Raw genomic sequence first — 13,884 nt, forward strand, 5'->3', positions numbered from 1 at the left:
TGCGCTTTGGAACCAGTATTAGGTAGAGTAAGGGTGACTGGAACCCAAGCACTGCGATTCAGCGGGTCTGATGGGCGGGACGGCTGCTGAGCAACTCACAGGTGGTTTGGACACAGCGCAACGGAAACACTGGACAAAGAAGTGATTCCAGTGGGACCGCTCAGGATTTCATCATGCCGCTCAGAAACAGCGTGCAAATTAACATTTATGTAGTATGTATTTCTGGAATTTTCCCCTTGATATTTTCAGACCTCAGTTGACCATGGGTAACTGAAACTGTGGAAAGTGAAACTGAGGATAAGGAGGACTTCTGTATTTGTTTTTCACTTAGCTACTGTTCAATTTGTGGTAAATATATGCAACACCCCCCGCCCTTTTTTTGAGACCAAGTCTGGCTCTGTTGCCCACGCTGGAGTGCAGTGGTGTGGTCTTAGCTCACTGCAACCTCTGTTTCTTGATTCCTGCCTCAGTCTCCCAAGTAACTGGGATTACAGGTGTGCACCACCATGCCCGGTAAGTTTTTTGTATTTTTTTTTTTTTTTTCTATAGAGATGGGGTTTTACCATGTTGCTCAGGCTCCTGAGTCATCTCAAACTCCTGGGCTCAAATGATCCACTGGTCTCAGCCTCCAAAAGTGCTGAGGTTACAGGCATGAGCCACCACCCCCGCCTGTAATACCCTTTAACTATGAAATACAATCATGCAAATCAATACTTTCAGAAATAGAACATAAGTATAATGTTGTGTAATTAGAGATGCAGACTTTGTACGAAATTGGATAAACTTGGTCTCAATCAAAAATTTTATTGTGTCTAAGAGCTTTATGATTTATGAAAGCAAACAGTTAGGATATGGTGTCCTGACGATTATTTATGGGAGAGTCCAAAGAAGCAACTTACACTCCAAGTGGCTAAAGATGTGTATTTGGCAAGGCCAGTTTGAGAAACCTCTCCAAGTCTGCTGAAACTTTCAGAAATTAATCGCAGCAGTATATTGCCGAAACCATTGTTTAGATTGCAACAGGAAGGAATTAAGTTAGGCAAAGCCAAGGATGTGAGAGAAACCTGCCTGCTCTAACAGCTCCTCAAAGAAGGTCGGAAAGTGCATTTTCTGAGGGACGTGTAATTCAACTGCTTTCATGCTGGGGTTAGTGAGAGACGTGGGATAGGAACGTTTTTCCAAAACAAGCCTGGGAGATATCTTTTCCCCTGATCTCGGTGCCTCAGGGAATGGAGGAAGGGAGAGGAGGGGATGATGTGGGCAGTGGAGTGGCTGGATTTGTATGTATGAATCATATCCTTAAATTCACAAAATGCTGGACCACTGATTCTACTGTGTTTCTACGGATGGGATATTAAGGCCCAGCGAAGGAAGGTGATATGCCTAAACTCAGAAAGGGACAGAGGGGGCCAGAAGTCACCCAGGCTTCTCGACTTGCCTCTCCACAGGCCCCTACCTAATATGAATGTGTGACTGAGGCCACGGGCTCATCTCCAGGTGCTCCTAGGACACCATACTAAGAGGTAATGCTTATCCAATGAACTATTAAAATGGGCTAAATTGCAGATTTAATTTGACAAATATTTGCTATGCATCTGATACAGGAAATAGAAAGAAATTATTTAGGCAGATAGTGAGGACAAAAGAGTCCCCAGCAGAACTTCCTTTCTAAAAAAAAACAGCCCAAGAAATCATTTCTTTTCCAACAAAGAGCAGCCTGAAAGATGGAGCTGCAAACATAGATAAGGAAGTCGGAAGCTTGCAGGGGGTGTGGTGGGGAGGCCTGCAGCTATACCAATAAAAAAGGGCTGCCTTGGGGCCAGGCATGTCTGCCATGGAATCTTCATCTTCCCTTTTTCGTCAGCACATGTATAGTAAGAAAGAAATGGGCAGCATGGAAAAGCTCAGGCTGAGAACCCATCTGCATAATAAGATTGAGGCAGGAGAATGGCGTGAACCCGGGAGGCGGAGCTTGCAGTGAGCTGAGATTGCACCACTGCACTCCAGCCTGGGTGACAGAGCGAGACTCCGTCTCAAAAAAAAAAAAAAAAAAAAAAAAGATTGAGGTGGGGGCTGCCAGAGGTTTGCACCCTATGTAGATGGCAAACCTGGTCCTAACTGGTTTTTCATGCCCTGTGTAGCTCAGACACTGCCCCCCCCCACTAGCTCATCTATAAAACCCCCTGTTTCACTGTGGATCACCAACCCATTTGTCTGGGGCTCCTCTCCATAGCAGAGAGCTATTCTCTTTCTTTTGCCTATACAATTTCTGCTCTTAACCTCACTCTGTGTGTCTGCATCTTTGATCTCTGTGGCCAGGAGACACCATAAGACAACAAACCTCAGGTGTCAGCCCAGACAAGGAGGCCACTTCGCATCCACCATGTGCCCCATCTGGTGCTCTGTGTTTGCTGTCAGGAAAACAGTGTTTCATAAACCAGGGTGTCTGTGATTGAGACACGTAGCCTATTTGTATACATTCATCTAAATGATTTATTGTATATGCTAAAGAAAAAACTCCATAGAGCATGAGATGGTTTTGGCCTTCAGAGAGAGAATCTGGAAAACTTTCCAGTGCCAGGAGAAGGCAGAGGGGAAAGGAGGGAGAAAAAATCTGGGGCGTTGCTAGCACAGTTCAACATGCCTTTGCTGAATGTCTACCGTGTGTCAAGAACTGTGCTATAGGTTTGTGTTGGTTTTCACCTTTAAGGACATCAAATACTGTAGGATGTAGGTGCTCTTTTCTCTATTTTATACATGTGGAAACCTAAATTTAGAGAGGTGAAGTTACTTGCTGTAGGTCTCATGTTTGGGAAGCAGTAAAGCTGGGATTTGAACCCAGAGCTACTTGTCTTCAAGTCCAGCATTCAATTCATACAACCACCTGCTGGCTGCTTTTTTTTTTTTTTTTTTTCGAGACAGGGTCTTACTTTGTCACCCAGGCTAGAGTGCAGTCGTGTGATCTCAGCTCACTGCAACCTCTACCTCCCAGGCTTAAGCTATCCTCCCACCTCAGCCTCCTGAGTATCTGGGACTGCAGGTATGTACCACCACGTCCAGCTAATTTTTTTATTTTTTGTAGTGATGGGGGTTTCGCTTTGTTGCCCAGGCTGGTCTTGAACTCCTGAGCTCAGGTGATCCACCCACTTTAGCCTGGCATGGTAGCTCACACTGGGATTACAGTCATGAACCATTGCACAGGGCCTTAGCTGCTTCTGAATATCACAAATCATCTCCCCCGAGGACACTATCTCACAGCTTAGTCAAATGTCCTAGGAAGCGTCCCTGGGAGACACAATTCTTCCTCCAAGAAGGCAGAATTAAGTACGCACTTTTTTGAGTTCCCACAATACTTAGACTCGCCAGATTGCAGGCTCCTCCACGTCGAAGGTGTCATGTGACTCAGGGCCAGCTGAGTGCCCAGGCACGAGGTCATTTTAAACCAAGGGTCCTAGGATCACAGCAGCAGTCGGGCAGTGTGGTAACTGTCAGTAAATAAGATGTGCTCCCTCCCTTTCGGGTACTTATTGTCTGGCTGGTGAAACAGACATAGAAACAGAGTGCTTCTTATGGGGCTTATGGCTCATGGAACAACTAAATAGCCAGCCCTAGTGTTGAGCACATAAGAGGTTTTAAATATTATTGTTTGAATTATGATGAAATAAGGTATGTTCCCCCTCTATGTGAAACTGCCTTTGCAAAGATTATATCAGTGAGAGAATTTTAATTTTTTTTTTTTTTTAAGACTGAGTCTCACTCTGGCACCCAGGCTGGAGTGCAGTGGCGTGATGTCGGCTCACTGCAACCTCCGCCTCCCAGGTTCAAGCAATTCTCCTGCCTCAGCCTCCCGAGTAGCTGGGATTACAGGCTTGCGTCAGCACGCGGGGCTAATTTTTTGTACTTTTTACTTTTTTAGTAGAGACGGGGTTTCTCCGTGTTAGCCAGGATGGTCTCGATCTCCTGACCTCGTGATCCGCCTGCCTCAGCCTCCCAAAGTGCTGGGATTAGAGGCGTGAGCCACCGTGCGGGGGCGAGAATTATAATATTAATAGTAAGCTAAGTTAACTCACGCCCCATCTTGTCTTTCCCTTAATTACTCCTGGGCTATTGGGCAAAGCTAACTTTGGAAGACTTTCAGGCTATAATTTAAATAATAATAGGCCTTGCCCAAAAGTCAACCACTTTTGTAAAGCTAATGGGAAGCCATCAGGCTGGGGGGATGAGAACAGCCTGAGTCCAGCTAAGGCGCAGACATAAACGATTGTCAGCCATTATTCCCGAGGTTGTAAGACATGCAATTTCCCCAGTTATTCCTGAAAATAACACCACTATTGTCGATTGACCTTTGGAGATATCTTTCCCGGTTTTTTGCATGCATGTCTGACATCCATGGTTCCACCTAAACCCAATGTGTCCACCTTACCGCCAGCCCCTTTCCTGTGGCCCCACCCAGAAGCAATTCACCTGCTGGAAGACAGCTTCAAACCCCTATGATTTCATCTCCACTCCAGCCAATCAGCAGCAAGCACTTGTTACCTGCCCTCCCATCCCTTCCCCCAAACTGCCTTTGAAAACCCCTAACCTGTGAGTTTTGAATGAGATGATTTGAGTATGAACATCTCCCACGTGGTGTGGCCAGCCTCGTGTCTATTAAACTCTTTCTCTATGGCAGTGCCCTGGTCTCTCTTTATGCAGTAGGCAGGAAGAACCCTTCAGGTGGTTACATGTGTGCCCATTTTCATCCTGCATTATAATCTTCTCTATCCTTTCCATACAAGCAGCTTTTACTATACCAATTTCATGTTTATTATTAATGGCTTTTTCTTCACATTGTGATGTAGGATATGGCATTACAAAAACTAAGTAGAGAAGAGAGAGGGCAAGCTTATCACTGTCCATCCCTTCCCCAGGGACTGGCAGGAAGAGGAGGGGAGAGCATGCAGGGGCGGAAGCATTTACGTTCACAAGCCGCCTGTAGATGTGGCTTTCATAGACTGAGGAATATCCGTCCCAAACAATGGATCATTTATAACCCCCGAGAAACTACTTAGAATAGGAAATGTACTGTGAACCTAGAAATGAAACTAATATATGAGTCAATCTAGGCTTTTCTAAAATGTGTTCTAAGGAGCATGGGCCAAAGAATGTGATCCAAGAAAAAACAGGTTCCATGGACACTTAAGTTACAATGCTCCATGACATATCCCCGTTTTGGAGATCCACAATGCTCTAAAAACTTGGGCAGTAAAGAGATCTGTTTATTTTTGTTTAACTCAGTGTTTCTCAAGATTAGTGCATCCAGAGTTTCCCTTTTATTTATTTTATTTTATTTTATTTTTTTTCTGATACGGAGTCTTGCTCTGTTGCCCAGACTGGAGTGCAGTGGCGCAATCTCGGCTCACTGCAACCTCTGCCTCCCAGGCTCAGGCAATTCTCCTGCCTCAGCCTCCCGAGTAGCTGGGACTACATGTGCACATCATCACGCCCAGCTAATTTTTTTTGTATTTTTAGTAGAGATGGGGTGTCACCATGTTGGCCAGGCTAGTCTCAAACTCCTAACCTCAGGTGATCCGCCTGCCTCGGCCTCCTGAAATGCTGGGATTACAGGTGTGAGCCACCGTGCTTGGCCTTCCCTTTTATTTAATATGATTCTCAACATCTCACCCAATTAATTTCAGATAACTGTACTTTGAGCTACTTAGAGCTTCATTCATTTCATCTAGGGCAAGGACCAATGGGAGGATGTTGTAGGAAGACATTGTTCCTCATATTTAGCTGAAAGTAAAGAACTGGGGCTTCTTAAAGGTAGGGTGTGCTTCCTGGGAAGGTGGTGAGGCTCTTGACTAACTCAATTATCTGTGAGGGATGCTATGCCTCAGTTTCAAGGAGGGGCTGGATTGTGGAGATGCTGCTATTTTAAAACTTTTGATTAAATATACAAAATAACGCCCCCATTCTGCTGCCTTGCACATAAGACATGCAGGTATAGAGGCCGCTTGTCCCAGTTTACCCCAGAGGTCTCTGGTTTCAATTTGGAATGTCCTACTTCTGAAGAACCCCTCTATCCAGAGCAAACTGGGGTGGTTGATTCCAGTGAACACCCCAACATTACAAGGAAAACAAAAAATGCTTTTCATTATGCATGTACTTCAAGCCGTTTTGAAATGGTTTCATGGGGAAGGCCATATTTTGCCTATGTAAAAGGAAGTTCTTGTACATTGCAATTCTGTTGGGGAATTATTATTTGGCAGATATAAATTTTCTGGAGCTTCCTTTATTAAATACCTTGTTCTTCAGTCTCCTGTTTCTGCCTACTTTATATTTCTCTATCAGAAAATAAATTTGTTACATCAAGCAGTTACAGATTCCTTTCCTTTTCTCTGAGCTGTATTATTTTTCTTGTGTGGTGGTGAGACAAAATACTGTTCTGTAGTTCAATTAATGAGTGATTTCATGAAGTTAATAATGTTAACTTTGAATGAGCATTATAGCAATGTCTCTGTTGCTTTTGAGCCGTGTGTTGTGGCTGAAATACATTTACATGTAAAATGGTAGGGGAATAATATTACATTTATTTCTGATGAATTCTGCAACCTCAGGCGTGTTATTTCTGCAAAGGATAGAAAATACCAAATTTCATCATTATTGCAATATTGTGTGTTGCCAAGTTCTGCCACTAGGGAGCAGTATCATCTATCAACTCACTCTGGCTCTGCGCTTTGTATAGTCTGGATGAATGGGATGTTCGTCACCAAATGAGAGGGAGAGTTTGCAGAATGCATTTTATACACTAGCAAACACAGAAAACCCTGGCGACATTACCATAGTGGAATAAACCTTGGCTCTGGTCTTGTGACTACTTGCTGATGGCCTTGAGCAAGCCACTTCCCTTGCTAAGCTTCCTTATGTAAAATGAGGGAATTGACCCAGATTAAACTCATTTCTGATTCTAATTTCTTCAGCATCTAAACTTGTCTAAAAGCAAACTAGTATAAAGGCCTTTTGATGGCATTTTGTGGAATTCTACTTTGCTTCTTTCAATCAGCTGGTGTTTCTGGATATACAGGTTCACTAGCCTATGCATAATTCTCTCTCTCTTTTTTTTTCTTTTCTTGGAGGCGTATTGTATTTCTTTATAAATTCATTCTTGTATATGTATGCTTGTCACCTCAAAGGAAATTGGCTTAGAGTTTGTGCTTGGTTCACATCTACAGCAAAGAGAAAATGCAATTTAGCTTCCTTTATTCTCAGCTTTGGTTTCTCTAGAAAAATAAGCCACACTGTATTTGAAAATTATAGCTATCCCTATCTGAAACTAAGATGATTTCTTCTAGATCTATGGTTAATGCTAGTGGTTTGTCACACACAACTTGTATTCTAAATACTTTGCCTCCAAATAAACTTTTACCTGTTTTTAGGAATGAAAAACAAAAAGTCAAGCTTTAGGGAAGATAAGTTCTTGAAATCTGACAGTTTACAGATAATGTCAGAATATGATTGCAAGAAAAATGTCATAAAATGTACATTAACATAAATCTATAACTGCTCAACTTGATGAAAAATATCACCATAAAATTCTGCCATTACTGAATCAACCGATATGTTTTTTATGACATTTTTGTGAGAGTGAATAAATTATCTGAGAATGTGTTTGCATCAAAAATACAGAATTTTGTAATAAACACATAAATCATCCAAGCATTTTTCAGCAAGATGCCTGATCCGAAAATGGGGGGGGGGCATTCATATTAATTTCCCCCCTTCCAGCCTCGTTCTAGATATGGTACCTTAGAGCTCTGGATGGTAATGGGGAACCATCAGTGATGGAAATGTAGGCGAGGATGCTGTACATAAAATAACTCTTCTTGAAGAAGTCTTCTATACAACCTGCCCCACCCGCAAAAGCCTCAACCTCTCTGAGCCTTGCTTTCACTGAAGTCTGCTTTACAAAACGGTCATATTTTTGTAGTCATGGGACCCAACATTCGCTATAAAACAGAGCACTAACTCAATCCTGAAAAATGTGTTTTCCTTGCTCTCTCTGAGGAACTGGTTTGTTTCTTGTAACGGGAAATTCGTATCACATAAGGAAGCTTGATTCCCTTTTTGCTTAGACTATCAGGTAGCTCAGAGGCAAATTAACTGTTTAATTATAGTAGAATTTAGTGATGTGTGCCTGAGGATCTTACATTTTATCTTTATTTTAATTATGTCATCTACGTAGATTTTCTTCTATTTTATTGTTCAAGCTTTTATTAACTAATATCTTTGTGAACTGAGGCATAGGGTAGATAAACATACAGATAGAGAGGTAAATAGACATATTGATATGTGGAATAATGGTCGAAGAAATTTCTGCAGTCAAAGCAGTGAGGGTGGATGGCCATAGTGAACTGTGAATAAGATGGCAATTATAAAGTTCATTTCTCATCTGATTTCTCTCCAGGACTCATTTCTTCATGAATGCCTACAAAGCATATTTTTATGACTGAGGTCATTTTTGCAACAGTTGATTGTGGTCTGGTCTGTGATCCCTCTATTCTTCCCATCCCTTTCTCTGTTAAGAGGAGTGAAAATACTTTCTTTACATAATTCACCAGGTGTTGTTCTTTAATGCGCTGGTTAAAGAAAAGGAGAAGGGGCGGGGTGCGGTGGCTCACGCCTGTAATCCCAGCATTTTGGGAGGCCGAGGCGGGTGGATCACGAGGTCAGGTGATCCAGACCATCCTGGCTAACACGATGAAACCCCGTCCCTACTAAAAATAAAAAAAAAAAAATTAGCCGGGCCTGGTGGCGGGCGCCTGTAGTCCCAGCTACTCGGGAGGCTGAGGCAGGAGAATGGCGTGAACCCGGGGGGCGGAGCTTGCAGTGAGCTGAGATCCGGCCACTGCACTCCAGCCTGGGCGGCAGAGCGAGACTCCGTCTCAAAAAAAAAAAAAAAAAAAAAAAAAAAAAAAAAAAAAAAGGAGAAGGGGCAGGTGCAGTGGCTCACGCCTGTTAATCCCAGCATTTTGGGAGGCCGAAGTGGGTGGATCACGAGGTCAGGAGTTTGAGACCAGCCTGACCAACATGGTGAAAGCCCGTCTCTTCTAAAAATACAAAAATTAGCCGGGCGTGGTGGTGGGCATCCATAATCCCAGCTACTCAGGAAGCTGGGGCAGGAGAATCACTTGAGCCAGGGAGGCGGAGGTTGCATTGAGCCAAGATCAGGCCACTGCACTCCAGCCTGGGTAACAGAGCGAGACTCCGTCTCAAAAAAGAGAAAAAAAGAAAATAAAAAATAAATAAATAAATAAATAAATAAAAGGAGAACTCAGGTTAGGGGTCTTACTTAAGGTCACACAGCCTGGGAGTGTGCCTTAGGTTTTGGCTACTCTCCATCCCCTTTTCACTGCACTGGCACTTCCTGCTATGAGTGTCTTCCATTTGCCCTCCAGAACCTCCCTCCAGCTTCACCTTCCTCTACACTGCTCTCTACCTGGTGACACTGACCAGTAGGGACATACAGCTCCTTGTCCTCTCGTTTCTAGTTAGGTTTAGCCATTGGGAAGCCCCAGCAGGAGGTCACAGAGAGGTTGGAGAGAGAGGTGGGGGGTTTACTCCCTTGGCCCCCTCCCCAAGAAGTCTGCCTGGGCTGGTGGTGTCCCAGGAGCAGTGGTCACTGCTCCCCTGCAGGCGGTGGGCTCCTTGTAGTTTTCAGTCACTGTTCCCTCATCCCTCTTCACCTAGGGGTGGGGCTAGCCCCGCTGCTGTCAGCCATGGTTCTTGCACCGTTCTTTATTCTTCCCCCTATACCACACTCACCTGGTAAGTAGTTTCTTTGCCATACATTTCCTTCAATGATCCTAATTTGAGTATGCTGTCTATTGCCTATTGGGACCCTAACTGGTACACTTTCCCATTAAAGAAAAGATGGCACCAATAATACGTTATAGATGGTACCATTAGACACATGAAAGGTGAATTTGATATGTTTCAATTATTGGGCAAAGTGAATCTTGGCATTGTCATCTTTTCCAATCAAGCATCATAAAAGGAGATAGGGGCACGGGGGAAAATGATGAGAGAAGCTATAATGGATACAATACCATTAAATGTCTGGCTTATCTTCCATTTATGCTTCTAGCACTACTGAAATTGATTATTTGCTTTCAGGCTCGTACCTGTATTTTCGTCTTCAAATTGAGTTGTTTTGCCTCAGGCCTTAAAAATCTGTTTTCATATTAATTAATCAATGTTTTAAAATTAGATTTCTATCTTGTGACTTTTCTGAGGGTATGCTTGGAGAGATAACATGATTATATATTTAATGCAATCCATATGTTTCAAAACAATTCATTTCCAAAATTGCACAACAAAGAATGTGAATTTTTACAATCAATTTCTTCATCAAGAAGGTAAGGCAATAAAAAGACATAAAGTGTGTGAGACTCTACTAAAATTAGTAGTTATTTCCTGAAGTGTAATTCAATAGATCGCCTTGTATAAAGTCACCCATGACCACGAACAGCAATGCAAGACGATCTTAGAAGCAAAATACATGTTTCCATACTTACATTTTACACTTTGAGTGACATGACCTTACCTTTAATGTTTTGGCTTCTGATGTCCTTGGAAATGGGCTTGTCCACCTGTAGAAGACAATGTGGCACCATTATCTCTTCAGTTGTGACTATGACCCCATTTGATGTCTTGACACTGTCTGTGGTTAGGTTCCCAAGGATAAAGCCATAAGTCCCTGGGCTCTCTGGTTTTCAATGTATGGTTGACTGTCAGCAAACACATATAAATACATGCACCTCTGCCAATGAAGGGTGCGGTGGCCTGAGTGGTGTTTGGTATAACAACACGCAGGGTTGAGAACCAATCCTGCCTCTATTGCTGGCTTTGGAAAAGACATTGAGTGTATTATGAACTTCAGATTTTTCATCTTTATCATAGGAAAAGTGCTCATCATTCATGTCCCTGAGTTAACATGATGATCCATCTATGGGATCAGGTACATGAAAGCAATGAGGCAGGCAGGTCAGGGTATGGCCTCGTGGGAAGGCCCGGGTTAGGATTCCACCTCCAGCTCGCGCTCACTGTGAGAACATGGCAAATTACTTAGCTTCCGTTTCCTGAGGTTCAGTTTCCTCATCTGTGAAATGGAGGTAACAAAGGCACTGATAACCTTTTGAGGATGGGAGGATAACACAGAACACAGCATGCACTGTGCCAAGAACACAGGTGTCGCTAACCACACTGAATGCATGTATCACTATTAATATTATTAAAGACATTAGTGAACTATTAAGGGGTACCCAACTGGAAGACATAAGGGTGAACAAGATGAAGATCATAAAGGGTTCCCTATGTCTTTGAAAACCTTTAAGCCTAGGTAATATTAATATTAGGGTTTCAGTATTAGACTTTTTTTTTTTTTTTGAGACGGAGTCTCGCTCTGTCGCCCAGGCTGGGGTGCAGTGGCACGATCTCAGCTCACTGCAAGCTCTGCCTCCTGGGTTCAGGCCATTCTCCCACCTCAGCCTCCCAAGCAGCTGGGATTACAGGCGCCCACCACACGCCTGGCTAGTTTTTTGTATTTTTGGTAGAGAAGGGGTTTCACCGTGTTAGCCAGGATGCTCTTGATCTCCTGACCTCATGATCCGCTCGCCTCGGCCTCCCAAAGTGCTGGGATTACAGGCGTGAGCCACCGCGCCCGGCTAGTATTAGTCTTTATTGGCACCAGGTTGAGTTGGGCAAGGTGGGTCAGGGGTTCGTTGAATCCCCCGTTACCTCTTATCCTCTGTGGAACATTGAACCACAGTATTTACGCCTGGAAAGGTCATGGCCCTTCTTCTTTTGGTTATATCTAGTTAGGGGTTGAGTGTTGGTTGGATTTTTTTTTTTTTTTTTCTTTATCGTGGCTATTGTCTTCTTCATTGCATCATCAGCTTCCAGTTTCTCCAGGGTTGCTTTGTGGGGACTGGGGTGCTGGATTTTTTTTTCAATGTTCTTGTGCACCTTGATCTTTTAGTCTTCCCTGTGTGCCTGCCCCACAGATGGAGTTTCTCTCAATGCTCATGCCCCACCCTGCATTGCTAGCCTGGTCATGGAGGCAGGAGAGGTTCCCGTTGTCTCCACCTTAGGTGGGACTGCTCTGAGCAGTCGCAAGAAACAGTATTAGTACAGGATTCCCTGGCCCGGGAATATTTCCTATCCCTCCCCTGGGGCAATTCCCAATTTCTATCAAATAAATATTTACTAGTACCCACTAATATGTCTGTGGCAATGCTACATTATGAGGGAACAAAGAGAAATACCAGCTTGGATTCACAGGTACATTGTAACAGAGTTTTCAGTTTGGGTACTATTGAGAATTGAGATTTGGGGTCGGAAAATTCTTGTGCCTTGTAGGATGCTTAGTAACGTCTCTGTCTTCTACCCACTAGATGTCAGTAGCACTCAGTCATGACAACCAAAAATGTCACCAGGCTTTGTCAAAAGTCCCTTGTGGGGGGGGGGGCGGTGCAAAAACTTTCCACAGAGAACCACTGATCATAATGCAACACGTACAAAGTGTGGAAGACTGCATCATATGGCTTCCTTCGTAAGACTCCTCCAAAGGCACTGGCTATGTTCAGAGATGCAGGTCTGTGTGCGTTTGCACCCTGTGCTTACCTCCATCTGACCACTTCCTAGAACATGGAAACTGCCCATCTGCGTCACTGCCTCCTTCCTTAGACTGTGGGCACTGGCTCACCTTCCTACCCCCATTGCTAAGCACAGTGCTCGGTACACAGTACCTGCTCAATAAATAGAAGGATGGGTAGTGGTTTAGGGCAAGACAGTTGTAACCCACTGAAGCAGTCTCGACAAGAACTTGCCTTTGTAAAAATTATTGAAGATCCATTTCTTTTTTTCTTTCTATTTTTTTTTTTTTTCTTTGAGACAGGGTCTCACTCTGTTGCTCAGGCTGGAGTTCACTCTGTCACCCAGGCTGGAGTGCAGTGGCACAATTTCAGCTCACCACAGCCTTGACCTCCCGGGCTCAAGCAATCCTCCCACTTTAGCCTCCCAAGTAGCTGGGACTACAGGTGTGCTACACCATGCCCAGCTAATTTTTGTACTTTTTGTAGAGATGGGGTTTCACCATGTTATCCAGGCTGGTCTTAAACTCCTGGGCTCAAGCAATCCACCTGCCTCAGCCTCCCAAAACATGGCGACTACAAGTGTGAGCCATCAAACCTGGCTGAAGATCCATTTCACAGATAATCTCAACATAAATGTGCAGAACTAGTAAGAATCAACTCCTAGGAATGAGATTGTCACAATAAAAGATAATCTGATTGCCACAAATATTTGATGTTTACAACATTGATTACAAAAGTAAAACTCCTCCCCCCGCCCCCTTTTTTTTCTGAGACAATGTCTTGTTCTGTCACCCAGGCTAGAGTGAAGTGGCACAATCATGGCTCACTGCAGCCTCGATCTCCCAGGCTCAGGTGATCCTCCCATCTCAGCCCCCAGAGTAGCTGGGACTACAGGCGTGTGCCAACATGCCCAGCCATTTTTTATTTTTCATTTTTTTTAGAGATGAGATGTTACTCTGTTACTCAGGCTGCTATTGAGCTCCAGAGTCAAGGAATTCACCCACCTCGGCTTCCCAAAATGTTGGGATTACGGGCATCAGCTATTGCACTTGGCTAAAACGCCGTCTTTATCTGAACTGAGGCCAAGCACTTGTTGAATTTGTGAGACAACTCCCCTCTGAACTTTTGCTCACCTTGCCCTATCCTTTTTCCTCACATGGTTTCATTTGAATTAATGTGCTGAGATTGTAGTTCTACCTGCAAAGTGCTCTAGCCAAAGGAAGAAACTTATTTTTAACAGGAAACTACA

General features: G+C 43.8%; 1 protein-coding gene across 1 annotated transcript in view; it reads right to left on the reverse strand.

Annotated features, from left to right (window-relative positions):
- Positions 1-13,884, reverse strand: part of CLNK (cytokine dependent hematopoietic cell linker) — a 190,845-nt gene that overhangs the window by 55,026 nt on the left and 121,935 nt on the right. The window contains exon 8 of the mRNA XM_025386090.1: positions 10,586-10,631. Coding sequence (XP_025241875.1) covers positions 10,586-10,631 — 46 coding nt within the window. The remainder of the gene's footprint in view (positions 1-10,585; positions 10,632-13,884) is intronic.

This window comes from Theropithecus gelada, chromosome 5 (assembly GCF_003255815.1).
Source record: "Theropithecus gelada isolate Dixy chromosome 5, Tgel_1.0, whole genome shotgun sequence".
Lineage (NCBI taxonomy): Eukaryota > Metazoa > Chordata > Mammalia > Primates > Cercopithecidae > Theropithecus > Theropithecus gelada.